This window comes from Candidozyma auris, chromosome 2, assembly GCF_003013715.1.
Source record: "Candidozyma auris chromosome 2, complete sequence".
NCBI classification, from domain to species: Eukaryota; Fungi; Ascomycota; class Pichiomycetes; order Serinales; family Metschnikowiaceae; genus Candidozyma; species Candidozyma auris.
The window spans coordinates 183,711-209,585 of NC_072813.1; the positions used below are offsets into that span (position 1 = coordinate 183,711).

A 25,875-nucleotide genomic window follows, 5' to 3' on the forward strand; every position below is an offset into this window, starting at 1 on the left:
TACTGACATAATGTCTCCACCTTTGTACTCTAATAAAGAAATCGCATCGTAAAAGCTTGATTTATTCGTACTTTTAAACTATAGCAAGAGTTCTTTGAGCAATTTCATTAGCCTCACTTTCTTGGAATTTGGTCAAAACGCTTTCCTTTAGCCCAAACCATTGAAGAGGTGGTTTATTTGGAAGGTTACTTATCCACTTCCTAATAGCTTGTGAACTACCCTCCGGAGGCAACTTCAACAGATCAGTGTATGGCATTATGAAATCTTCATCAAAAATGTTCTCTTTAAATAATTCCTGGGCAAGTAACTTGCAGAATTGGCAATCTTTTTCATTTGCAATTTTCCCACCGTAAATAATTGTCCCAATCATGGTGGTGATTTCTGTCCAAGGAATCTCGTCTGGTCGAATAGTATGTTTGCCTTGAAAGTCGTTGAAGATGCTCTTTATATAGAAGCTCGATGATGCAAGATCATTATCATTGATGTCGAACTTCTCAGCAAACGAAACTGGAACAAACTTAAGCTGTTCTTGAAGAACGGCCTGATACCAACTTAGCATCAACACGATGATGTGCGTCACACTCAATGAACTTCCAGTTTGCTTCAAAATATACTCAAAGCTATCCAAGAGAGTCTTTTTGAACATGGGGGCCTCTTCATACGTCAATACTGATGAATTTGCGATCAATGATGAAGGAATATTAGCTGAGTCCAACAGACATGTGAGGAACAACACGAATTGCTCGTGTTTGCTCGTGGAGTTAATTTTGACTTCAATGTCGTTGAGCAAGGTGCTTCCCATGTGTACATTCTGAAGCAAAATCCAAGCTCCTCCGTTCATTGCGTCTTCAAGCTCATTCATGGCAATTTCTGCTGCTTCACTGGTTCCCATGGCAACCACTTTCAAAACTCGACTATTTGCTGCAGCCAACCGCTGAATTTTGGAAGTCAGCTCGATATGGCGGGTTTCTGCAATAAGAATCAATTTGTTGTCTTGCAAAAGTAATTCTGGCAAATCAAGAATAAATCTTTGATCAAATGAGAATCCAAATGCTGCTTCCATCATCCCTTCGAACACAATTGTCCATGGCTCAACAGAACCGAGTAACTTCTTGACGAGAGGTGAAACTAATGAAAGCGCTTTGGTTTCTTTCTCACTATCAACGATACGTGACCAATAAGAGAGATCTAATTGATCTGTCAACTCGATTGAAAGGAGCTCCAGCAAAGTCTGCACTAAAGACTGATTTGCATCTTCGACGTTAACAATTGATAAGACTCTCTTCGTGGCACTTCTCACACAGTCCCCCTCACTGATTGAAGCAAAAGTTATCGCTAAAGCTAAAGCAAATGTTATCCTGTCCATATTCCTCAAAGACGGAGCATAGCAGGCGAACACAGATCTATAGATCTGCATAACCATGGTCCGAATATCCAAATCTTCACCCTGCTGATGAAGAACCGTCTTGAATATCTGGACAAGCGTTTTAGATGAAATGGTATAGAATGTTGAGAAGTGTGACAACTTCTGTATGACACCAAAAATTCCACTCAAGTGAATTGCAGCCTCGTGAAACGAGCTTCTTATTTCATCACACTTTCTCAATACACTCTCAGACTCGTGAAATCGAGTATCAAGATCTGTTGACTTTGACTTCAAGCCTTCAAGGGCATCTATAGCATTATCGTCATCCAAAAGCACTCCATCCGCATTATTGAGTGTTGCAAGAACCTGTTGACGATACTTGTGGCTCTTGATATGATAGTCACTTTGTAAGAACACGATTTCCTTTCGCTTTTCGTATATGGTGGGTTGTGTGTACTCTAGACACGAATCGAGAGCTTGATCCTCGAGTATACTACTCGTCACAGTGAAGTTGATAATTGTGACCCTCGATTTTAATGACGATGGAACAGTGCACGACAGATCACTCGAAAAGAATATGATCTTGAATTTGTCCAGAAAGTCCACCATTTTGTTCCCGACTTGAACCATCCTTCTCCCACCAGTATATGAGTACTCTTTGCGTAAAATAGGATCCAAAACTGGGTCGTAAAGCTCGGCATGTGCTATCAAAACGCTGCCTCCAAATCTCATGGCATCCTCTACCTTTCTCAAAAATGATTTGTCAAGGAAAGTAGTTTTGACAGTATTCTCTATATTCGCAGAATTTGCCAAAATTTCCCAAACTTCTTCGCTAGGATCGATGATGAAGGTGAAGTCAGACCACTTCTTTATTGTAAAATTTTGATCATATAGATTATCTAGTGGCACTTTATCATTGCTCCACTCTGCGATGTCATCCAACGTTGCTAAAAACGATATTGGAGACAAAAACTTGTCAAATGGAATGCACAAACTAGTCAACTGCTGTCTCCAACCCTCAAGAATTGCGTTTCTGGATTTCTGATCTTTGTCCCCACAGTAGATCGCGAATGCAGACGATAAGACGGCATTACCGACAATCACATCCCTATCTTTATCGCATTGTTTTATGCCACTCTCCCATCTCTCTCTCTCCGTAGTCAAACTCTCGATAACATGAGCACTTCTCTTGAGCTTCTTTTCAATTGTCTCCATATCGACTCTTACTCTTTCAGCTTCACGAATTAATTCGGTGTATCGTTTCTTGGAAGTACTTATGCTTTCTTCAAGTTCCCGGATCATCTCAGCGATCGCTATCAATTGGGCTTTGGACTTTCGAGCTGCTTGTTCCAACAACTCCATTTCTTGCTTGAGTGGTAAGACATTCTCCAAAATAGAGTAATATTTGAGCTGAGCTATGACCCATTGCAATAGAGGGCCACAAGCTTTACTGGCTCTATCGACTGTTTCATAATTGTAGTCGGGTCGGCTGAGATAAACCCTCTCCATGTATTCGCTTAACTCCAGGGTGAGTTGAACCTCACTATCAAACGAAACAATGCTCGCAATGAAGTCGTCTTTTCTGACAACAAGTTGAACATCCCTCCATGATTTTACGTCATAGCCAAGAAGCACACAGACAGATTCCATTGTCATTTTGACCGCCGCAGGAGGATTCGACATGCTTCGCATCTCTGTCAAGTGTTGCTTCTTAATGTTCTGGACGCCTCTCGATGCTTTTAGTACTTCAGGTTCAGCAATTTCTAGGTCGTGCAGCACCACAGCACGTCTTTTATTGATCTGAGCTTCTTGCTTTTCAAGTTCAACTTGTGTTGCTACGGAGAACTCCCTCTTCCGTTCAGCTTCATTTTGGTTCAGAATCATCTCATCCAACATCCTTTTAGCATCCGCTTCTTTTGCTTGTAAATTAATTTGCTTCTCGGAAAGTAGTTTTTTCATTGAAGTCATCTCAAGAACGGTTTCCTTCAATCTGTCCAACCCGCTGGTGAGTTGCCTTTTATTGTCATCTAATTCATTCTGCTTCCGCAGTAGTAGACACTTGAACAAGTCAACGAACCTGAGAAATTGATTTGGGTAAGATTTTGTGCTTTGGTGGAGAATGATACTGGCTCTCATGACCGCATCCCTAATAGTGTTCACCGCAAACCTGCTAGAATCGACAGACTTTGGCTCGTACGGCGAGGAATCTAGAGCTATACCTTGAAGTTTTTTCTGCACAATCTCCAACAAAGTGGAATCAGACCAGTCACCCATCCAACTGAGAACACATCTGTTGAAAAGAGCAGGTGAGGAATTCACTTGTACGCGATTATCAACACCAACATCGCTTAATGTGAAAACAACATGCAAATTTAAGGATACTTGATTTGTGAACCAAGCATACAACTCGTCTTCGTTATCTAACAACAAGCCCTGTGATGAGGATTCAGCTGCACACAGCTTGATAAGGGAAGCATAGTCGTCACCTTCAAACAAACCAGGAATTTCTGAATTTGCCAAGAGAGTGTTCATACGCTCGATGAAGGTAGCTTCAAGTAAACTTGACTCGTCAATGATGAAGCAGATCTTATCTCCGTGTAAGCAAGAAATGAGAACCTCTTTTAGCTTCCGTTGAAAATTCTCGACAGTGAAGCCCTTGTGTACCCTCAACTGAACAATCTTGATGCCATTCATCCACGCGACAAACTTGGTGAGTGTTGTCTTCCCACTTGTGCAAGGGCCAATAAGAATCATGTGGCCCTGGTGCTGCCTAAGAACCCTGTCAATTCGCAATATATGATCAAGCATATCATCAAATAAAATCAATTCAAGATCGAGTTCCTCTTCACTGAACACTCGAGATCTTTCACGAACGAAGTCAGCCAACTCGCCTACAGAAACCGGCTCGTAGCGCAGAGTAAGCCAGTCTGAGAAAAGAACAGGCTCTTTTAAAGTAGATTCGACATTAATGTGAGGATAATATTTTCTCGCTGTATTGAGAAATAGCGTTTTTGTCCACACTTTATCATGCTCGTCGCTGAGCCTGTCGAAAAAAAGACGGAGGCCTTCGTGATACCATAAACGAACTAGAGGCTCTATCTTTGTGTAGTCGGCAGAAGAAACTGTCTTCAAGATACCCCTGCACCACCTCGTGAGTTCACGGGGAGAGTAGACATAGTGACTTTTCATATCACGCGTAAGATGACGTTGAGACTCGAAGTAAACATCTAGCATAGCAGCTGTCAATTCACCAGAGAAGCCCCGAAGATCAGGAGCACATTTCAATGTGGCTCGATTCATTGTTTCATAAATTTGCATCATAGAGGATCTTCCGGGATAGTCGACCATCACAACACAAGCATGTCTTAAAAATCTTTCTGCCAATTGACTTCTACCAGGATCTTCTGGATCGTTACATGCTCCAACAAATTGAACCTTCTCCAAGGAAACCCACTCCCTATGCTTGGAGCTCCAGAACCCATGACGTTCCACCATAAGTCGAAGTAATGCAATTACTCTTTGAGTTCCAAACTCGTCCTCCGAGGGCAAGTTTATTTCGTCACAAAATACGACACACCATTTGCCATCCACTTTTGGAGCGAGCTTTAGTCCTCTGTTTGATCTTCTGTATTCACAATTTTGCTCAAGCAGGCTTACGAAAACCTCCGGAGAGGTCTCTTTGGAGAAGTTAAGTGAGATCAAATCCAAGTTAGGCAGCTTCCTGAGTGCCTTCAAGAATGTCATCGTTTTACCGGAACCCGGAGGGCCACATAATATCAAGGGAGTGTGGCGATTGATAAGCGAGTGTATCAAATTTTCGTGAACTACCGTGTCCACTGTAGGTATTATCGTGCTAGGGTCCAATACTTGGTGTGGATCTAAATCGAGGGTCTGGACATTATCTTGCCAAGAAGTCCAGCGAGAATCCTTTACTGATACTCGATACTCAATAACATCGGGAGGAATCTCGAGATGAGAGAATTCCATGAATGATGCAGCCTTCTGAATATACAAACTGCGCTGTTGGGCTGGACAATCACCACTAAACGCCCAGATTGCCGATAAAAAAAGTGATTTCAAGACATATTCACCCAACAATTCATCGACTAATATCTGATGCTTTGCTTCGAAATTAAGCAAGTTTGATATGTGAGTTGAATAGAAGGTGCAGAAGGTGTGCACTGCTCTCAATCGACTGAACCTCATTATGTGCTTGAATTCCCCTGCAGCATCAATAGCTTTAGAGAAAAATTGGTCCGTCAAGATATCTGAAGAATCAGCGATATTCTTTTGTAGATCCATTCTCTCATAGGAGGGTATATCTTTCTCAATACCTTCCCATTCATTGAAGCGAAGATCAAATAAGAATTTCTTCCAGACCATCATAGGTTTTAATTCCGATGGGTCAAACCATATCATCCCACAACGGCTGATGGTTGCAAGTGTAGCATTTTCTAAATTGTCAACTTCAAAAACAATTTTCAAATTATCCGATAGTTCAAGACGCTCGCCATTTGGAAGCGTTAAAACCTTGTTATCATCAAGAACACTGTTAAGATTTTCTGCCCAAATAGGATCTATGTCACCATCGAAAATGACCCAGACACGATGCGACCTCTCGCCCTTCATATTTGAAAGATTTGTTCGTAATATATTTGTGAAAAGACCATCGGTCCACTCGCGGGTGATGGGATCGAGAGATCCAAAGATTTCATCTTTTGAAAGAGCCTTGCAATCCATAACGAAAGTCTTGTGTGTTGTCTTTTCGAAAGCTGACATAGCATTCAATGTATGCCTTAATATGGTAGATTTTCCTGAACCCAGCTCCCCAACTAAAATAATACCATGATGACTTCTCAGGATCAGGATTATTTGAGAGGCCTTGAGAAGGAAGTTTTGTGATACAGCTAAACCCTCGCCCGAAGCATTTGCCTCAATCTTGCGAATCAAGTCCTGTTCTTCGGAGACATCGTCATTCAAGTTTGTGAAAAACTTGCTCATGGCATCATCGAATACTGAAACATCTTGCGGAATTAGTCTGGGAGAGACAGATGCTTTCAAGCATGACTTCAATATTGACTTTTCCTCCTCGATAGTACCGCTTGACGAAGATTCACTCAAACCTTGTCGTTTCTCTCCACACATCCGTAAGGTGCTTTTTATTGCCCTGAGTCCGAAATCATAGTGTCGTTGGCTTGTTGACTTGATCTTCAACTCCTCAAAAGTGCTCACTATGAGCTTTGAAAGTGTTTCAGTGTGAACAAGCTGTTGTGACGTGAGAATTATGTCCGCAATTAGCTCCAAGTCGGGCTTTGCCATCCAAAAGCTGCGAAACAATCTTCTCATACTTTCAGGCATTTCGTTTCTGCCCGCATAGCCGGGATTCATGGTCACAAAGAGACCTGTATTTGGATGGACTCGAACACTTTTACCTGATATCATTATGTCTTGCAGATCGCCCCTAAGACCACCCTGTATAGCCTCGATCTGGGGAGAAAGTGCACTCATTATTGTGGTATTGAGCCGGTTGAATTCGTCAAAGCAACCCCAGCAGCCAACTTTACTGAGCCCTAAGAGTATCCTACTGATAGACTTATCGTCAAAACCGTCACCACAATTAAAAACGATCACCATTCGGCCTAACGTGTGACCTAGTGCCTTTACGCTCTCAGTTTTACCAGTTCCAGCAGGCCCAACTGGGGAGCCACCCATTCCTTGGCTCAATGCTTGTGTCATCGCCAAAAAGCATTGATCGATTAACGGAGTAATTGCAAGCTTCTCCACAACACCACTGTATTCGAAACCGTAGGAGAACTCTTGACGCCCCTGTCTTATTATGACACTTTCAAGTGGAGAGTTTGCCGCGGATGAAAATTCGTATTGTTGTATATTGTTTAATGTTTCTTCTCGCTCTCGTTCGGATCTTCGTATCATTTCAGAGCATATGTCTCTATGATGAATGAGCTCTATAATCAATGCCTCAATTTTTCTGCGATGACGAGGTTCGGAAATGGAAGCAACTTGTTTCACGATTTTTGAGTAGAAGTCAGATAATTGTCTCCAACAGTCACTATCTGTTCGATTCTTTACCTTCTGCGAAAAAAATATATTCAACGATACAAGTAGAGCCTGCGCTGGATACTTGTCGATTATCGCGAATAATGATTTTAATTGACTTGGATTCTTTATTACTTCGCAAACTTCTGAGTATGAGTCTCGAATGTTTTGGGCAATAGTAAGTTTGATTATGTTTTCTAACTCACTCAACCACTGGGTCAAAGTCAGGGACTTAAACAATGATACAGGACTGACTAAACTCAAAAGCTCACCCTCTGGGCTCTTAAGGGCAATGATATCATGTGTATCGTCACCAATTATCAACGACTCGACTCCGAAAAACATCAGCTTGATGTGCTTATTGATTATCTTCACATTTCGCGATCCACCAATAAATTCTAGTAAGTCGTCATTTCCCAAAAAGTAGAATCTTGGGAATATATCTCGTTGCAGCTCAAGATATTGAGTAAGACCTCTCTTCGTGTTTTCCAAACTCACTTCCATCTTCTTGAAAGCTGCTTTCAAATCTCTTATAGATAGAATATCGATCACCAACGTTAAATTATTCACTCTTTTCATGAAATTCAAAAATTCGAACGATATGTTGTTGAATCTGGCAGACTCTATCGACATGGAAGCGCTAAGTTCTGGACTGTTTCCGAATACACCCTCGAAATAGGCCCATTTTTTCTGAACCTCGATCCATATATCAAATATGGATAGAAGATCAACGAGCTTGGATTCAAGAGAGTTCCTTCTTTCTTCGAATTCACCATGAGAAACCAGATGTTTCATACTAGATAACGTGCTTACATGGTCCTGGCATGTATCAAATAGAAAATTCCAATTTCGAACGAGTCGACATTTCCCCTCAAAATCAAACGTTTCAAAGGTAATAGTAGACCACTCCTTTTCAATACTGAGTAATGACTCCTCGATGATTTGTTCCTCCACTGCTTGTTTTAGTATGGAACGTATTGCACTTTCGTGGCCCTTTATATCCAATTCTAACAATTGCAGTACCTTCAATGTGTCATAATCAATGGAGGAAGGAGCATTTAAAGAAGACAAAATCTTATTCCAATGTCTCGTCTTGAGAGCAGCACCTCTGAGCTCGCCTAAAAATATTATACTGGTTGAAAACAAATCAATAGTGTTTTTCAAGTTCCCAAACGCTGGATAGTGCCGCACTAAAGCGGGAAGGTTTCTCATCTGTGTCCATAAGTTGTCAAGTTGCAGTTTGACTTTTCTTGGTTGGAAATCTGCCCAGGGTGATTTTCTAATTTCTTCCAAAATATCCCATAAGTCTCGAAGTGAAGTCCAGATGAGTTTCAAATTGTCGAAGTCATCTTGTAGAGGTTGTATCAGCGTCGTCTTCGGGATAACAATATTTAATTGCTGCGCAACACGGATAGCACGCATTTTCGATAGTTCAAAGTCATCAAGCTTCTTCTGCGATTTAGCTAAGATTGAAAGCGCTTGACCAGGCTCCATTTCACTCGTAATTTGTCTATTTTTATGCCAATTGTTCATGAACACAGCTAGATTGTTATTGTACTGCTCTATAGCTGTAGACAATCTTTTTTGTACCAAATCGAGGTTTTGAAAGATGAATGAGTCCCCACCAGAAATTAGAGCTTCAAGGTTAGGTATCCTGCTATCAAATTGGTCATAGTGAATCCAACTCGATGGGAGCGTCTGCCTATTTTGGTAAAGAGCCTTTTGACACTCTCTCAATAGACCCTTGTATCTCTTCCAAACTGTTACATTTTTTTTCGATTCAAGCAAGTCCGATGTATATTCCAATAAATCGAACGATGTATTGTCCATGTTCGGTAAATTATTGAATCGCTTTTCGCAAAGCTTCAATTCTGTTAGCATATCAGCACTTATGGACGTGACTCTCGTGGTGAATTGAGAGAACAAAGTCACCCTAAACGCACTGATGGAGTTTTCTAGGTGCTTCCTCACAGCAGAATGCAGAACACTTATAAGACCTCCGATGCTTGTAACGCCTACGGGATCCTCTATAAGCTTCATAAATGATATTATTTCAAGCAAGGAGCTGAGAGCTTGATCAATATTGAGATCGCAGAAAAGCAGTCGATCTTTCGAGTCCACGGTCAAAAGAGATCCAAATTTGTTCCACGCTTCTAAGTGTTTCCCCAAATTCGCATGAATCAATTCTACCTCGTCTAGGGCCTCGCATATCACTTTGCTAAGACCTCGCGGACAAGATGTCCAAATTAGCGAGCTCGACCCATGAATTGTTGTGAATCTTATCTTGCAAAGATCCTCAAGCGATGAATTGATGATCGCAGCAAGTCTCGCTTTCGTCGATTTGATTGGAGGTTCGATGAGAAAATAGCCATTTTCGCATCGGATGAAATGATTCAAAGTAGGAAACCTCATTTTGCTACCTTTCTTACCGTGGACTTCCTTGACGAAGTACTTGAGGTGTTGAGCACACTTTTCACTTAGTGCATTAGCAATAAGTTCTCGAAGCGTATTCTCAAATGAGGCTGTGTATGAAGCATGTGGAAGCAAAGTGACAGCAGTCGAACATACCTCGTCGACAATTTCTTGAATAGTACTCAATTCAAATGCACAGTTCATCAACTTCGAATAAATTTCTCCGTCATACAATTTGCGAAAATTTTGCAACATTCTCGTAGCTTCGTAATGGTTGTATACTGCTTCTTGAAAAGCATTGATCTGTTTCAAAGACTTGCATTCTAACAGAACTGAGTTGTTTGAATCATGTTCCTCAAGAAGTATTGCACATTCCGTTTCAACATCATTCCAGCTTAAACTCCTCAAACGGAGCATTCGATGTATTGATTCGTTAGTCATAGAATAAAGAGACGCAAAGAATGCTTCATTGACGAACTCTCCTGTGATTAATTGTAAGAATATCTCCAAGCTTTCTCTTAAAGAAGTTATAATTGGTGTTATTGTCGCAGCCTTTCTCGAGGCGAGAAGAATATCTGTGGGTACCTCGAATCCCGCAGTCTCTAAAAAATACGTCAGACGAGGTAAGGTAAGCAATTGTCGAGGGTACGTCAAGTCAATAGAAATCTCTCGGCATTCGTTTATATGCTTGACTTCGAAGATGAAGCCACTCTTGTTCAAAACGTGTAAAGAACTTCTGTTGGATGATACCCATTCTTCAAAATCAGCAAGGCAGTCCAACTTATCGAATATGGCGCGGGTATCATCTTGAATTTGAGATCCAATTGCAAAGAAGGACCAATCTTCGCCCAAAGAATGTGTGACGGATTCTATTATAGAATGAAGTCGCGATTTAAGAGATAATTTGTTTTGGATACTATTCAATATAGTGTCGGAGTCCTGTGCAACACTGATATCAAAATCCTGTGCCCCTTTTGAAAAAGAGGATGCAAGATTAAGCACCTGAGTTCGAGCAACTGCGAGGAATCTAATTTTGTGACTGTCATCAATGAGAGAGACCAAACGGGCCATATTGATTGTATCATTCTGCATTGTTTGAAATAAACCCACAAAATCATCTAAGGTGATACATGAATTCATCTTGTTGTTCGTAGATGATGCCAATATTTGCAGAACGTCGGCATGAACTCGAAGATAGCATGTTTCACTAGCTACCCAAATCAGATGCCCTTCATTTGAAAAATCGAAACAGTCTGCTGCGATGACATGCTTAAGAAACGCATGTGTTAGTTGATTAGAAAGTTCCTCACTAACAAAAGATCGTGAGATAACCTCTTCAAGCGAGTGGTGCTTCTCTATTAGTTCGCGTAGATGTTCAAGTCTGTCCTGAATTCTATTGATCTTTTCATTGTTGATTTTGATTACCATAAACTTCTCTTGGCGCTTACGCATGAGTTCTCTAAGTATGTTGGTCATGCTTTTAATGGAGATGTCTAGAGTCTTGAAAATATTGGTGAGCTGCTTCTCATAAAGTTCCTCGAAGTCATTCAAAGATAGTGCCGCTAATTTTGCAGATTTAAAAAGATGGATAAGATTGTTCGAAATTTCATCCAATGTGAGTTCGACGAATTCGATCATACGAACGAGAGGAAACGACCTCAGTGATTTCCACCTTCGAAGATGACTAAATATATCTCCGATGGATGTTTCAAATGCAGAGAATGGGTTCGGTGAGTTGATAGCTTGAGTGAGGCCCGCAAAAGGGAGGTCTTTAATTAGTGCGTTGAAGCTTTTTGTTTCTTCGAGCTTGTCAGAAAGTCTCAAATTGTTCTGAAACATGAAGGTCGTCTGGAATCTTCTAGATGTTGATAAGATTTCGAGTACTTTTTTTACTTCAGGTTGATTGATCTGGTTTATCCATGATTCCAAAGCTGACTCCATGGATGCCCAAAATTGAATCTCATCAGACATAGACCAGACACCGGAGGGTGTCTCGGATAAATTCGTAATGTTCTGTATCTGTTTTATCCAGAAATTTGCAACTTGCGTTAGCTCATTCAATAACGATGTATCTTGAATTATCTCTTCCTCTGGCATCGACAGCCGAAGCAAGTCTAGTGCATTAGGAGAAAGAGCACCAAGTAACTCTGGCACATGAATCTGCAGCTCTAAGAGGTTGAGAGTGGTGCTCAATTCCTTTAGCTTTTTCCTTGCCGCACGTAGCGTATTTGATTTAGTTCTTTGGGCATCTTGAGACGCTAGAAGTTCAAAATAGGGAGATACAACATAATCAAGGAAGCCTTTGATGAAGGATGGATCTCCATTAGTAATAAAGTCGCGGGAATCATCGTTTGCATAGCTCACAACACTAAGTTGCTCCTGTAAAGGTGTATCGAGTCGAATTGGACCCTTGGATTTGATGAATATCGATACTGAAGCGAAGTCGTTTAGATTCGTTTCTGACATTTCCGAAGCAATTGTAACCAGACCATCCAGATTAAGGATAACATATAGCGCCTGAGGTGTCTCAGAAGTTGCAAATGCAACTAGGCCGTCAGTGTGAGTTGGTGGGTGAATAGATGCCACATCAATGACGTGGGAACGAAAATGTGCAAGTATGTAGTCGGAGATAGTCAAGAGAATATCTCCGGAGTTTTCGTCCAGATTGTCGAGAGAATCCGTGCTCATCTATGATATGTGGATGCAATTGACGCCATGGTCTACCAAGCCGTTCTGTAGAGGTTTGTTTGTTGATGTTTGGTCACGTGAACAGATCACGTCTGCCAGTGCAGAAATGGACTCAATGCTTCGGGAATTTCTGTGCAAATTAAGAGCGTTCTCGTACGTTCGAGATAAGCTTCGAGGACAGACCATGCATACTTGCTTTCAGGTAAAGAAAGTCTAGTTTTTTACTAAAAGCTGGCTTGGGTAGTCTAGTGCGTGGGCGACGGTACGAAAGAACGTTGCCAACGGATAATCATTCCTTTTTTATTGTTTTTTATTTTTTTTTTTTTTTTTTCTTTCTTTTTTCTTCATCCAGAAGACTAAAGTATTTTTTCCTTTCGGAGAGAAGCGATCTCTCACATCTTGTTCATTGCTGTTTTCGCATCGTCAAGGACAAACGTTTTTGAGATTGCCGGTAAAGTCGCATTTTGCAGCCATTTTCTATTTCAAGAGCGGCACTACAAATAATGCTACCTAAGAAACTTTGCCAAAAAAAAAAAAAAAAACTAAAGGCATTATACCTTAGAACTTCAATCAACAAAGCTTGAAACGGTGCAGATAATAGGGAAAATCCTAACATTAGCAGCCTTGTGGAGAATTCCAGCTTTGTTGGCCATGGATGCTTCAAGTAGCGCCGTGCATGCCAAAAGAGGTATACCAAAAAAAGAAAGAAAGGAAAAAATAATAAAAGGTCTGAATGCCATTGATCCCTCTCACCTTTAAGGAATTAGCAACACATATAAACCCTAGATATAAAGGGCGCAGTGATCAGTTGACTTATGTTGTTGGTTGTCGGTTTGCGGAATTCTGCTGACAGCCCAGTATTTCGCAGAGGTACATGCACGTGACGTCTTTCTTAACAAATGGTTTGTCTCAAAAAGTTGATTATTTGGTACTCACTGAAACTTCTTGCTACTAAGCAAGCACCAACATTTTTTGCATTTAGCATATTCCTGTCAAAGTCGGAGACTCTTCGCAGATCTTGTTTCGTTTACTAAACAGCATCCATGGACAAACCACGAAAAACTCCCGAGGACTATCAAACGCTCTTTGACAAACTAGATATTGATAAAAAAGGGAAGATCACGTTTCTGGATTTCAAGAATGCCGTGAAGACTCTCAACCATCCAGTGGGAGATAATGCGAGCCTATTGAAAGAAGTTTTCCAATCGTTTGACTCAAACAAAGATAATATCATAGACTTCAACGACTTCAAGCTATATTTAACAACTACAGATGATCAGATTTTGAAAGGCTTTAACAAGATCGATCAGGATAATGATGGCAAATTGACCAGGGCAGATTTCATTAATTACCTAAAAAAGACTCTCAATCTTAGCCCGTCGGATCGAATTATCGATGAGGTATTTAGCAAGTTCGATCACAATTGCCAGGGCTACATCACCTATGACGAGTTTCGTGATTTCTTGCTTTTGATGCCTCGTTTGCATGGCTCAAGAATCAGAACAGCATACACTTATCTAGCAGAAGAGCTTGATCTTTCCGCAGACGGTGACGTCACTTTAATTAACTCCTTCTTTAGTGGGTTCGGCTTCTTCTTGGCCGGCGGACTTTCCGGAGTGGTATCAAGAACATGTACCGCTCCATTCGATCGTATCAAGGTCTTCCTCATTGCCAGGACTGACCTCTCATCTACAATCATGCATAATAAAAAGATGTTAGCCGAGCAGGTGGCTTCAGGTGCATCTCGTCAGGCTATTGAAAAGGCTAGAGAGAAACTACTCCAATCTGAACGCGAGGCGCGTATAAAACAGGCAGAAAAGCCCTTGCATAAAACTATCAGATCACCCATGAATCAAGCCATAAGAACTCTTTGGAAACAAGGTGGGCTCCGAGCTTTTTATGTTGGAAATGGTTTGAACGTAATGAAAGTTTTTCCTGAATCTGCCATGAAGTTCGGATCTTTTGAAGCGACTAAACGAATCTTCGCAAGAATTGAGGGCGTTGATGATACATCTAAACTTTCCAAGGTTTCTACATACTTGGCAGGAGGAATGGGAGGTGTAGCAGCCCAATTTACGGTATATCCAATTGATACCTTGAAATTCAGAGTTCAATGCTCCAATATTGATTCCAAACTCAAAGGTAATGCACTACTCATAGATCAAGCAAAGCAAATTTATAAGGAAGGGGGTCTTCGCATGTTTTATAGAGGAATCTTTGTGGGATTGAGCGGAATGTTCCCGTATGCGGCTCTTGATTTGGGTACTTTTTCGACAATTAAGACATTACTCGTGAAGAGAGAGGCTAAAAAACTTGGTATCTCCGAAGAAAACGTTCGCTTGCCAAATTACATGGTTCTTTCGTTAGGCGCTATTTCGGGAACCTTTGGGGCCACTGTTGTGTACCCCATTAACTTGTTGAGAACAAGATTACAAGCCCAAGGTACTTATGCACATCCTTACAAGTACAAGGGATTTAAGGACGTTTTTCAAAAAACCGTTGCACGCGAGGGTATTCCAGGGCTTTTCAAGGGGCTCGTTCCTAATTTAGCAAAAGTTGCTCCAGCAGTCTCGATAAGTTACTTCATGTACGAGAACTTGAAGAATTTGATGGGCCTTGACAACAAGCTCGACTAGTGATTATTGTACTCATTGTGAAGATCAAAGCACATGAACCCCACGCTCATTTCACCCAAAGGTACAAAAATGGTATCGCCATCATCAGACTCGGAGTATAATCGAACCCAAGGCGAAGGCTGAGTCAGCACTTTATTGAGATTGGCGCCCTCAACATTGAGCAAAAACTTGTAAAACAAATCGTTTGGTATTGGGGCTTCGCTTCTTTTGAGCTCCTCCAAGTGAAAGAACATTAAACTTCGCAAGTTAGTGTTGATACTATCTCTTGTAAAGTATGGGATATTAATTCTCGCCGAGTGGGTATCCTTAAGAGCGTTGGGATTTGAAAGGAAGTCTAGTGAAGAAAGTTGGCCCTTGAGACCGGAGAACTGACTGAAGTTAGCAATATACCGATGCCTCACATGAAGAGATGCCTCGTCATATAGCAAAACGACCAAATCATGCACTTTACCTCCGCCGTCTTTCTCGACCAAAATTGAGAGCATATCAACAATGAACTTCTGTATGTACTCATTCAAAGCAGGAGCTCGACACTGATACACCACCAAGTCAAGGTACAGCTTCTTGCTAAATGCATCATCTGGATAGATATGATTGTAGTAGATAATCTGCGATATCCACACAATGAGGAAATCTCGAAGACTTAGTAGGGCTTCTGGTAGTGTCACCGATGACATCCATGTAGTTGCAAGATGTAGGACAAGCATTGGTATTTTGATGTGACTCTCTTGTTCTCGACTATCCGCACGTGACTGATATAGCTTTATCACGGGAACAGAACCAACTACTTGATCTTCTAGATAAGGAAGTGATACCGACAGAGTTTCCCTTTTCCTTTTCAAAAGTTTATCCCCAACAATCTGTCTCATCCTTCTTGGGCCACTCGATCGCAATGGCCATCACGTCCATCGACGCGTCCGATGTGAACAAGATCACGTCAGGACAGGTGATTATAGAACTTCAATCAGTCGTGAAAGAATTGGTGGATAACGCTTTGGACGCCGGAAGCACTCAGTTAGAAGTCATCTTTGACAACTATGGATTAAAGGGAGTGGATGTGATTGATAATGGTAAGGGCATCAACGACACGGACTACGACGCGCTTTGCTTAAAACATCACACGTCTAAACTAACAAGTTTTGAGGATCTCGAATCTGTAACAACTTTGGGATTTCGAGGTGAGGCATTGGCATCTTTGTGTGCCGTGGCCAAAGTCAGGATCATTACTTGCACAGAATCAACGTATCCCAAAGCAGCTCAACTAGAGTATGATAGCATGGGCAACTTGCGCTCACACAAATCAATTGTTTCTGGCAAGAAGGGCACGTCTGTGATTGTCCGGGACATATTCCACGATTTGCCCGTAAGACAGAAGTATTTCACCAAAAATGCCAAGCGGGAATACTCCAAAGCTCTATCACTACTTGTTGGATACCTTTTGATGTACACTGATGTACGATTCGCCGTTTATTTAATTAGCGGTAATACAGGGAAAAAGTCTATGGTGATGGGAACACAGGGACGAGGAACCTCGATATTCGATACATTGGTGAGCGTTTATGGGAGCAATGGTGCACACGGCCTAGTGCCAATCTCCATCGCAACAGAAGATATCGAGGCAAGATTCAAACTAGGCATGAAGAATATTCCCGTTTCTTTAAGGCTCCGTGTTACGGGTCTTATCCTGGACTATTCATTCGGTATGGGAAGGGGGGCTCTGGATAGACAGTTTTTGTATGTCAATAAGCGTCCCGTTGTTCACAAAAAATTCTCCAAAATAATCAATGAAGTATATAAGGTCTTCAATCATACTCAATCGCCCGTTTTTGTTCTCAATATAGAGCTTGATGAGGGCTTTGTCGATGTTAACATTACCCCCGATAAGAGAAGTGTCATGGTTCAAAACGAGGATGTGCTTGGTGAGGTGCTTCGAGAGGAGCTCACAAAGTTTTACGAAAGCATGCACAATGTCGTACCCAAAAGTCAACTTGGAGTAGTGAAATTGGGCTCGACACAAGCGACTTTGTCCACCGCTGTGAAGAGAAATTTTTCGAAGAATGATGATGAGAGTAGTATTAAACAGAACTCCAAGAGACACCAAGCCGTGCTTACAGCTAATTCAGATTCCAACGAATCCCTGAAGGAGGCTTACTTTAGCGATTCATCCGATGGTGGCAAACTCCACAGAGAAAGCCCCTCACAAATGGACAAGATTATCGGTAGTAACAAGCAAGACGAGAGCTTTGAAGAAAGTCTCATTCGTGATACTGCTCCAGGTGCTATCAGTCAAGAGAATGAGAGCGGATCTGGGGATGAAGACAGCGATGATATGAAGGACACGAGATTAGGTGATGTTGAGTCACAAGATAACTCCTCGACTAATTGCTCACCGGAAAGGCAGCAAATTGAGATCAGTGAGGAGCATGAAAGTTGCGAGGATCACGAAGATCTAAATCAAAACGAAGTAACTGACTTTTTGTTGACAGAGGAGGCGCAACTATTTGTCGAGCAAGAGAAAGAGGTGGATCTGCAAGAATCGAACATAACTCAATATGGAAGAACCGCAATTGTTACACAAGATCCAGATACAGACAAAAATGAAGATCAAAGGGAGCATAATAACTATACCTGCAAAGACTGTCGTCACCATGATAAGGAACTATTAGGGGACGCAGATGACCCCGATCAGGAGAATTGCACAGATACTGGTCCCATTCTAGGTCCGGCCGATCGACAGCTCACCAAGCCGTCTTCGAAGAAATTCTCTCCTGAGTCTGTATCTGGCATGCAGAAAGTGTTAAAAATGGATCTTGAGGATTTAAAATTTGTGGATTCTTGTTTGCTTAAAGATAACACAGCTTCAAAAATTCCGAAGCAACCCAAGACCACATTAGTCAACGTGCATGATGTAAGGGAGAAGCTTGTTATTCAAAAACTGGACTTTTCCATGATGGAGGTAATTGGTCAGTTCAACCTTGGCTTCATCGTTGTGAAGCACGACGACAGACTATTCATTGTAGATCAGCATGCTTCAGACGAGATATTTAACTACGAGAGGCTTCACAAACTGCTTCTGTTGAGAGCACAGCCACTAGTGATTCCTCGAGTGCTTGAGTTGTCCCCTATCGATGAGATACTTGTGCTAGATCAACAAGATCAGCTACGAAAAAACGGATTCATAGTGAAGGAAGCTGCGGACCCTCACCCAGGTAAAAGGGTCGAACTTGTTGCTTTGCCAGTGCTGAAGAACGTGGTTTTCGATGAGAGCGACCTCCATGAATTGGTGCAACGTCTACATGAGACCGGCCCGTCTCAGGGCTCAATTGTCCGCTGCAAAAAAGTCGATCTGATGATCGCCCTGCGAGCTTGTCGACTGAGTATAATGGTTGGTCAGACTCTCAACAAAGGTACCATGAACACTGTTGTTTCACATCTTGCTGAGCTTGAGAGACCATGGAATTGCCCCCATGGTAGACCTACAATGAGGCACTTGGCAGACCTCGAGGGCCTAGGGTTCGCCGAAGATTATGAGCTATAGTTAGGCTTATCAAGGTCAGCTAGACGGCGATTACACTAGCGGGCCGAGAGTGAAAATTCCGTGTTGAGAAGATAAAGCATGGTTATGAGGTCACTGGCGGAACAAGCGGCTGGAGTGGGGGTGCAAATCGTTTCTCGAAGACAATACAAAGGAACATTTGAGCCTCACCTGACTCCACAGAGTCAGCGCGTTCGCATTAAGGCTTTCTAACAAGGCCGGCCTGTCGCAATGGTTTTCGAGGGATATCGAATAAAACGTTAGAATCAGAGTCTTGAGAACAAAAAGGGCTCTTTCAGTTGATGTACCTCATTGTTAGTGTAAAATTCCTTTCTTCCGCTTTTTTTTGTTAACTTCTTGAGTTTCTTCTTTTCTTGCTCATTGGCCTGCTCAATCCCCTCGATCCTTCATGTGGTTGAGGCCCTTGCTTGATAGTCTGAGAGCAGCAGCTTCAATCGCGCCTGAGATTAACTCACTCGGCATTGCGCTTAAGCACCTTCAATCAACTTATTTTGCTCGTTTTGAGATAGCCACATTTGAGACCAACTCAACAAAAATAGCATGAATTTCTTGATCATTCTGTCTAGTCCTCTTAATTCTTCCATTTTCTTGGGAAGTGCTTTCTCCTGTCGAAGTGAGTCTCTGCAGCGTGTGCCGCTCGCTGCTTCCATTTGTGGGCACCTTACGCTTGCATGCAAGCACAAGAAAAAATGGTGTCTGTCCAAGGTTCTTTTCGCAATACACTTCGAAACCTATCCACCTCACACTACAACCACAGACAGTACACACACTTAGCGACGTAATAGCATTCTCTCTTCTACCGTTCAACCTAGGGATCTGCTAAAGACATCCTTATCATAAGTCTTTTCAGCCGTACAAGACTAGTGCGGACACGCCTCATTTCAGAATACCCCAACAATATCAACTGTTGAGGAAGACGCATTGCTATAGAAGCAGATGTCAAAGTCCCCAGGCCTTGTCAAGCCAGAGCGCAAGACGAGGCGAACCCATAAAAATTCCCGGGATGGGTGTCCCAACTGTCGAGCGAAACGTATCAAATGCACGGAGGAGCTCCCGAGTTGCTCTAACTGTGTGAAGAAGAAGTATCGTTGTGGGTACTTGGACTTTCCTCAAGAACGTCTCGACCACATACGAAGGAAGAATGAGATCAAACGACAGCAGGAGAGCGAGGGTCTTTATTCGTCATCTGGCACATCTCTGGGAGGCCAGAAAGCTGACACGGACATCAAAAGCGTCCTGAGTGCTCTGGAAAAGAAAAAGAATCTGAGTTCATCCCTACGGCAGAAAAGAGCGGAGTTGGCTGCTCAAAATCTGGACTCAGTGTTCAACAACCGATCAGAAAATTTCAGATCCCTCGTTTATTCGGCTGTATTCAGCGACCTTAACAACAACGACCTCAGCATGATTCGTGATATGCAACATACGGAGTTCAAGCCATGGCAAGACTTACTGAACATTTTCGAAAACTCTATTTTTCTCGATCACCCATCAGTCACAGAATTTCCTACAGGCCAGGACTTGTCTTCCAAACCTACCCCACCGACACATATGGACCTTGCAATAGAAACGCCTGATTTCGATACTTCTTCGACTCTCAACGAAAAGTCACACCAGAGAACACCCAATGTGACTCCAACTCTAAACAGATCTGACGAGAGCTCTCCACAAGTGATTGATGAATTCAGAAGTGGCCACCAGTTATCAAGACCTGCCACTATGAATGGTGGGCCGCCTCTCCCACAAGCCATCTTGAAGCGGGTCAGATTCAAGCTACATAGCATACCTCAACATCTTGAAAACCCGTTTCTACAAAGTGCTCTTCAAGGTATGAGCAATGGTCGGATTGATGTCCGTCATGTGATGAACGACAAATTCACCACCATAGTCCAGCCGGTCTGGAAAGAAGAGACGTTCAGGGAATTTTGGCTCACCATTTTCAATCAGGCCTCCATGCTCAATTTGTACTTTGTGTATTTTATTGACAAGGCGGTCAATATATCCAAACGAAGTGCTGAAATAGTGGTTAATCGCGAGTTCGATAGCAACCACTCGAGTACAAGTCTGACCTCCAATAGCTCATCTCCAATGAGCAATCAGAGCTTGAGTCCGAACAATGGGAACTACTCTGAATTCTTCTACAACCCAGACGATTTGAAAAAATTAACCCGTTTGCTGTACATTACTTATGGAAGAGTGCTTCGAGCCTTGCGGGAGTCAATTGCAAACTATCATGTCGAGTACCCCATTAAGATGTCGATGTTTTCAGCATGGGCATGCTTCTGGAACACTTCATCTGATGTATCCACACTTTGCATGATGTTCACCGGAGCACTTACTTTGGCAATCAGGCTTTTAAATGAAGCACAATCTATTTCCGAGGTGAGCATTGCAGTGCGGCAAGAGATCATGATTCTCAACGGTCATTCTAGTGCATCTATATTTCCGGATTATCTGTTACGTGCTATTGGAGAACTCTCTTCGTCGTTCCATGCTTACAAGAGAATCGTAAGCGACTTAATGTATAATTTTGAAAATGGTCTTGTGAAATATGATGATCGAGTCGTGGCTGCTTTGCGGAATCCCCTTTTCAGGCATAGCATCAACGAAATGAGTACATTTTTGAAGAAGCTTCAATTCGATTATATTCCGCAGATGCAGGCAATCAACGCATACTATTTGAAGCTGTACTCACTCGACACTACGGTGGAGGGTTTCAAATTTGTTTCACCTTCACTATTATATAATTTGGTGTTCGACTGGTTCCGGATCTTCCGAGGAGACAAATTCTCTTTGGTGGGCAATACTAGTATCGTGCACAGGACAGTGTGCGTTTTCTACCATGCTCTTGGAAGATGCTTGGCGATGTGCATCACGCCTATACGATCTATTATGTTATTAGATCCATGCAATGTGATTGCACCCAAGACCGGGTTTGAGATTCCCGAACCGCCGTACGAGCCCTTTCCCGAATTCCAAGCAATATATCAGATCGACGCGAGCCTCACTCGTATGATCAAGTTCTTTGATTATCGTCAAGCGTTTATTGGATACCACATTGGGCACACACTCATCTCAAATTATGTCGAGTTTGATGACAGCCCAGTGCCTGAAGAGTTTGAGTACAAGGATATTATTCGGATCAAAATTGAAAAGCTTCAGGTGGCGGAGGTGCAGCCAGCCAGTTTGATGAGCGGCACGTTCAATGTACATAACTTTCCGATATTTGACGAGATATCACAGGATGGCGAATGCTATCATTTGCTTCGGCAGGAGCTTGACAGACAGGCGCTGTCGATTCGGACGGAGCCGTTGAGATTTGATTACCAAATCGGGTTGCTGAATCACGATTTTCAACCGGATCGGTTATTGGAAGCGTACATACGGAAGCGTCAGGCGGAACTGATGCGAGATCTCTCGCCTGGGCTCGAGGAGTTGCGGATGTGGGCCGAGAGTTTTGCAAAGAGCGGCAACAAGCTCATGCAAGCCATTAAGAAGGAGCGAAGCCAGCTGGAAGCTACAGGCGACCGGGCGGCCTGAAGGAACGGTTGAGAGAGAATGGAAAAGAGTCTGTGAGTTGAAAATTATTCACGAGGCGCATACGAAATTTGTGCGGACTAAGCGGTAACGGAGTGCTCACTAAGCGGTTGCGACGTACCGCAAAGACATATGGGAACGAAGTGTAACAATATAGAGTAATAATACGGAGGAAGGATCCCAAAGGTTAGTGGAGGCTAGCAATGAAAAATGCCCATTGCCCCTAACAGTAGCAGAGCACCATCAAAAGTATGTAGAGAAGTCGCACCCACATTGCACAGGACTAACCGGCGGTTTTTGAGACGTTGCCGCCGCCCCCACGCCAGAGGGCCCCCCCCCCAAAAGACCCCCCCCCTAACGGACCCCCAAAGTTGAAGCACACAGGGCTAAAGTGGAGGCACCGAAGAACATGAAGCCAGGCAACCAACTGGTGATCTATCAGCAAATAGTGCAAACACGTAGTGATTCTTCCTGTGTCGAAGAAACCGCAGGCCCTGGGAGAAGAGCCTGTACCACACAAGCAGGTTCCGCGAAGATCCAGATGAGAAGAAAATGATAGGAATGACAAAACAAAGAAGAACAAGCAGCTCGGAATAAGTAGAATGTAAGAATAAATATTAAAAAATATTGAGCATTCTTTTCAAAACTTTGTTCAACTTTTTTTTTTCTTTTCCTCTTCTTTGCCTAATTGTGCTGACCTGTTGCCAGATGCCGTTGCCAGCAAGAGGTGCAGCGCTCTTCAGACTCATGTCTGCGGTGTCTGGGGCCGGTGGGCCTTATAAGCGGTGGGTCCGCACTAGGCTGCGGTTTTGCCGCCAGTCTCCACATTTCATCGAGGCAGGCATCGAGGAGCCCTCAGGGACCCACCACCACATCAACGAAAAGAAAAAAAAACATAGGTGATAACCAGCACAAAACAACCGCTGAAGCTGGCCATGAGGGAAAAGGGCCCGTCACGGAAAAAACACAAAAACAGTAAGCTCGGGTGCGCCACGTGCAAGCGCCGCCGAGTCAAGTGCCCAGAGAACTTGCCTGCTTGTCTGAATTGCATCAAGCACGGGTCTCGGTGTGAGTACTTGGACTACACCGAGAAGCAGCTTGAGGATTTTGCCCGGGCCAAGCTGGCGCAAGGGACCGAGAGCGACCTGAGGCGAGCGAAAAACAGTGATGGCTCTCGGGGAGACGTCAGTCGGAGCGACCTTGAGGGTCTGCTTGACGAACGGGCCAGGCTAGCGAAGTTGCACATCGATGAGAAAAAGAGCAGGGATAACAAGAGCGAGAGCGGCCCTGAACAGCTGGCTGAGCAGTCTGGGGGTGGGAGACCGCCGGTTGAGCACACCTTCAGCGCGGAGCTGGTGATGGACGTGGAGATGATGGCCATTGAACAGCAGCACGAGCTGAACCGGCTGCTTGGACTCCTGCTACAGGACCATATCGAGGTGCAGCCGCTGCTTATGGATCCACGCTCGCTTCCAGATTCTATGTCGTTTGATCTCCAGCACGATAGTATGGGTGGGCAGGCAGCCACGGGAGGACTCCTACCGGGGGGTGTGCTGGACGTGCTCAATTTCCAGCACAACGCCATCACGCAGAACTTTGACAACTTGTTGGCTGGCGGCGGCGGCGGCGACGGCGACGCCCCAGGCGATGGTACCCAGATCATCTATCCGGTTTACTCGATTCACAATAGCAATTTTGTCACGCCAGGAGCTGTGGAGTGGGAAAGTGACTATAGCAGCAGTGAGGGCAATGGGGGCAGTGGCTCTGGCGGTGCCGCAGACGGGCCGTTGGTCAACGCTCCCTTGCGTCCCACGGGCCCCTTCGCTGCTGCCAGAGACGTATTCCGCTCGCCGTATTCCGCTCGCCTGAGGCCGTCAAACTGCAATTGCCGCTGAGACTGGCGCTGGCGTTTGCTGAAAAGGCTCTGCTGGTGTCCCCTGCTCCACCTTTCTCGCGAGCTTCTCCAGGGTCAGCGCTTCCCGGTGCACAAATGACTCCTCGTCGCTTCAAAGTGCCTACTCGCCTGACTACAAATTATGAGGAGCTTCTTTTTCAAACGACGGCAGTGTTGGCTCCGCGAATAGCCAAGGGTCTCGCCTCGTTACCAGAGATCCGCAACTTGTACCATGTATGGATTGGCTACTTCATCTACAAGGCGTTCAAGTCGAGCGTGATGTTTCTGTGTCTTCTCAATCTCACAACTAATTATCTCATCACCAACGTGTTCTCTGCTGACATGGACACTCGCTTCGATGCGCTTGTTCTGCTCACGAAAACAAGAAATATGCTTTTGGTGCACCTGATTCAGCATTATGCCACTGTGATAAAGGGTCTACGGTCGTTGCTCAATCACCATGGTGACCCAGAAATGGCGGCGTCAGTGTCGTATATTTTGTCTCTTATGTCCATTTACGACCCTGGTGCTACTGCCCACTCCACCACATGTTTTCGGGACGGCATGTTCCTGGTTCTCAGCTATACTTTGCACCAGGCCACAAGACAAGGCGTGGATCCACCACGCTTGATTCCAATTCATCTTCAGCTCATGACCAATGTTGCCCGTACAGTATATTTGCCAGGATACGGGACCCTGTTTTTGTACGAGTTCGAAAGCATGTACGCTCGGTTTGGTGCCATTCTTGATCGTGCTGAAAAGTGTCTGCCCCAAGCAGGCAGTAATTTGGCACTTCTCAAAAAAAAGTATAACGAGTTATTGCTGTTTTCAAAAGACGCCATAAGGCACCATTTACCAGCACTTGACTCTCATATGGACGATATTGAATACCAGGAAGACGTTCTCTTCACCATGTTCAACCGCTGGTCAAAGTTGCAACCACCAAGATTTTTAGTGGCCACAAGCCGTGCTGAGGGCCTCGAAAAAGTTCTTAATTTATTTTATCGGGTATTTCGGAAGGCCATCTTTGCAGTGGTGCCGCAAGTACGCTTTTTATTTTTGCGTGACTTCGATTCTCCTCTAATGTTGGATGTGTTTGCCAACTATAACACCGCCACTATTTTGGAGGAGCTCAAGGACTCAACCACTGCTTCGATAGCACATGAGGTGTATCAAGAACTCGTACCAGAGCTTCAATACTTAGCAGCATACTGCGTGAGACTAATCACATTCCTCACCCTTCGTACAACTATCTTGTACCGAAACTTGGTTTACGAGGAGAGAGTTCGAGAGTTGATCCCGATCTACAATGTTGTGGAGTGGCGAAAGTCAATCACCAACATTGAGGTTACCAGGCAAGACTTCCACGAACTCATTGGGCTACTGGAGTACCCGATCACATCTTTTAAGGACACTTACATAACACACTCACACTATCCTCAAATAGTTGATCCTCAATCCCCAGGTGCCAAGTTAGCCACACCAAAGCCCCCAGATAATGACGGCGCCGACGGTCAGGTGGACATGTTGTCGCTTCAGCCACATGGGCTCTTGAAGCACGACGTGTTTCCAGAGATCTGAGCTCTAGGAACTGCAATGTCTGTGGCCTCTTCATATTTATTTATTCATGAAAACGGTTTATCGGTATTATTTTGTAGGTTAAGCTCTATTGTAAGTAAACACTTTCTTCCAATGCAAATTGTTTCTTTTTCGACATGTGTGATCGTATTAC

General features: G+C 43.5%; 6 protein-coding genes across 6 annotated transcripts; 5 read left to right on the forward strand and 1 right to left on the reverse strand. All coding sequences in view use genetic code 12, as the record gives it.

Moving 5' to 3' along the window:
* Nucleotides 1-73: 73 nt before the first annotated feature.
* DYN1 (dynein heavy chain) lies at nt 74-12,523 on the reverse strand (the record flags this gene model as incomplete). The annotated part of the gene is made up of 1 exon (XM_029032186.2): nt 74-12,523. The coding sequence occupies one exon, from the start codon at nt 12,521-12,523 to the stop codon at nt 74-76; it is 12,450 nt and encodes a 4,149-aa protein (XP_028892501.2).
* A 1,043-nt stretch (nt 12,524-13,566) lies between these two features.
* On the forward strand, nt 13,567-15,159 carry CJI96_0001529 (Ca(2+)-binding ATP:ADP antiporter SAL1; the record flags this gene model as incomplete). Its single annotated transcript, XM_029032187.2, has 1 exon — nt 13,567-15,159. One exon carries the CDS (start codon nt 13,567-13,569, stop codon nt 15,157-15,159), a length of 1,593 nt encoding a protein of 530 aa, XP_028892502.2.
* An 892-nt stretch (nt 15,160-16,051) lies between these two features.
* PMS1 (ATP-binding mismatch repair protein) lies at nt 16,052-18,697 on the forward strand (the record flags this gene model as incomplete). The annotated part of the gene is made up of 1 exon (XM_054702060.1): nt 16,052-18,697. One exon carries the CDS (start codon nt 16,052-16,054, stop codon nt 18,695-18,697), a length of 2,646 nt encoding a protein of 881 aa, XP_054558035.1.
* A 954-nt stretch (nt 18,698-19,651) lies between these two features.
* Nucleotides 19,652-22,252, forward strand: CJI96_0001531 (uncharacterized protein; the record flags this gene model as incomplete). The annotated part of the gene is made up of 1 exon (XM_029032189.2): nt 19,652-22,252. One exon carries the CDS (start codon nt 19,652-19,654, stop codon nt 22,250-22,252), a length of 2,601 nt encoding a protein of 866 aa, XP_028892504.2.
* Nucleotides 22,253-23,184: 932 nt separating this feature from the next.
* Nucleotides 23,185-24,144, forward strand: CJI96_0001532 (Zn(II)2Cys6 transcription factor domain-containing protein; the record flags this gene model as incomplete). The annotated part of the gene is made up of 1 exon (XM_054702061.1): nt 23,185-24,144. The coding sequence occupies one exon, from the start codon at nt 23,185-23,187 to the stop codon at nt 24,142-24,144; it is 960 nt and encodes a 319-aa protein (XP_054558036.1).
* Nucleotides 24,145-24,239: 95 nt separating this feature from the next.
* Nucleotides 24,240-25,724, forward strand: CJI96_0001533 (uncharacterized protein; the record flags this gene model as incomplete). Its single annotated transcript, XM_029032190.2, has 1 exon — nt 24,240-25,724. The coding sequence occupies one exon, from the start codon at nt 24,240-24,242 to the stop codon at nt 25,722-25,724; it is 1,485 nt and encodes a 494-aa protein (XP_028892505.2).
* Nucleotides 25,725-25,875: the final 151 nt, after the last annotated feature.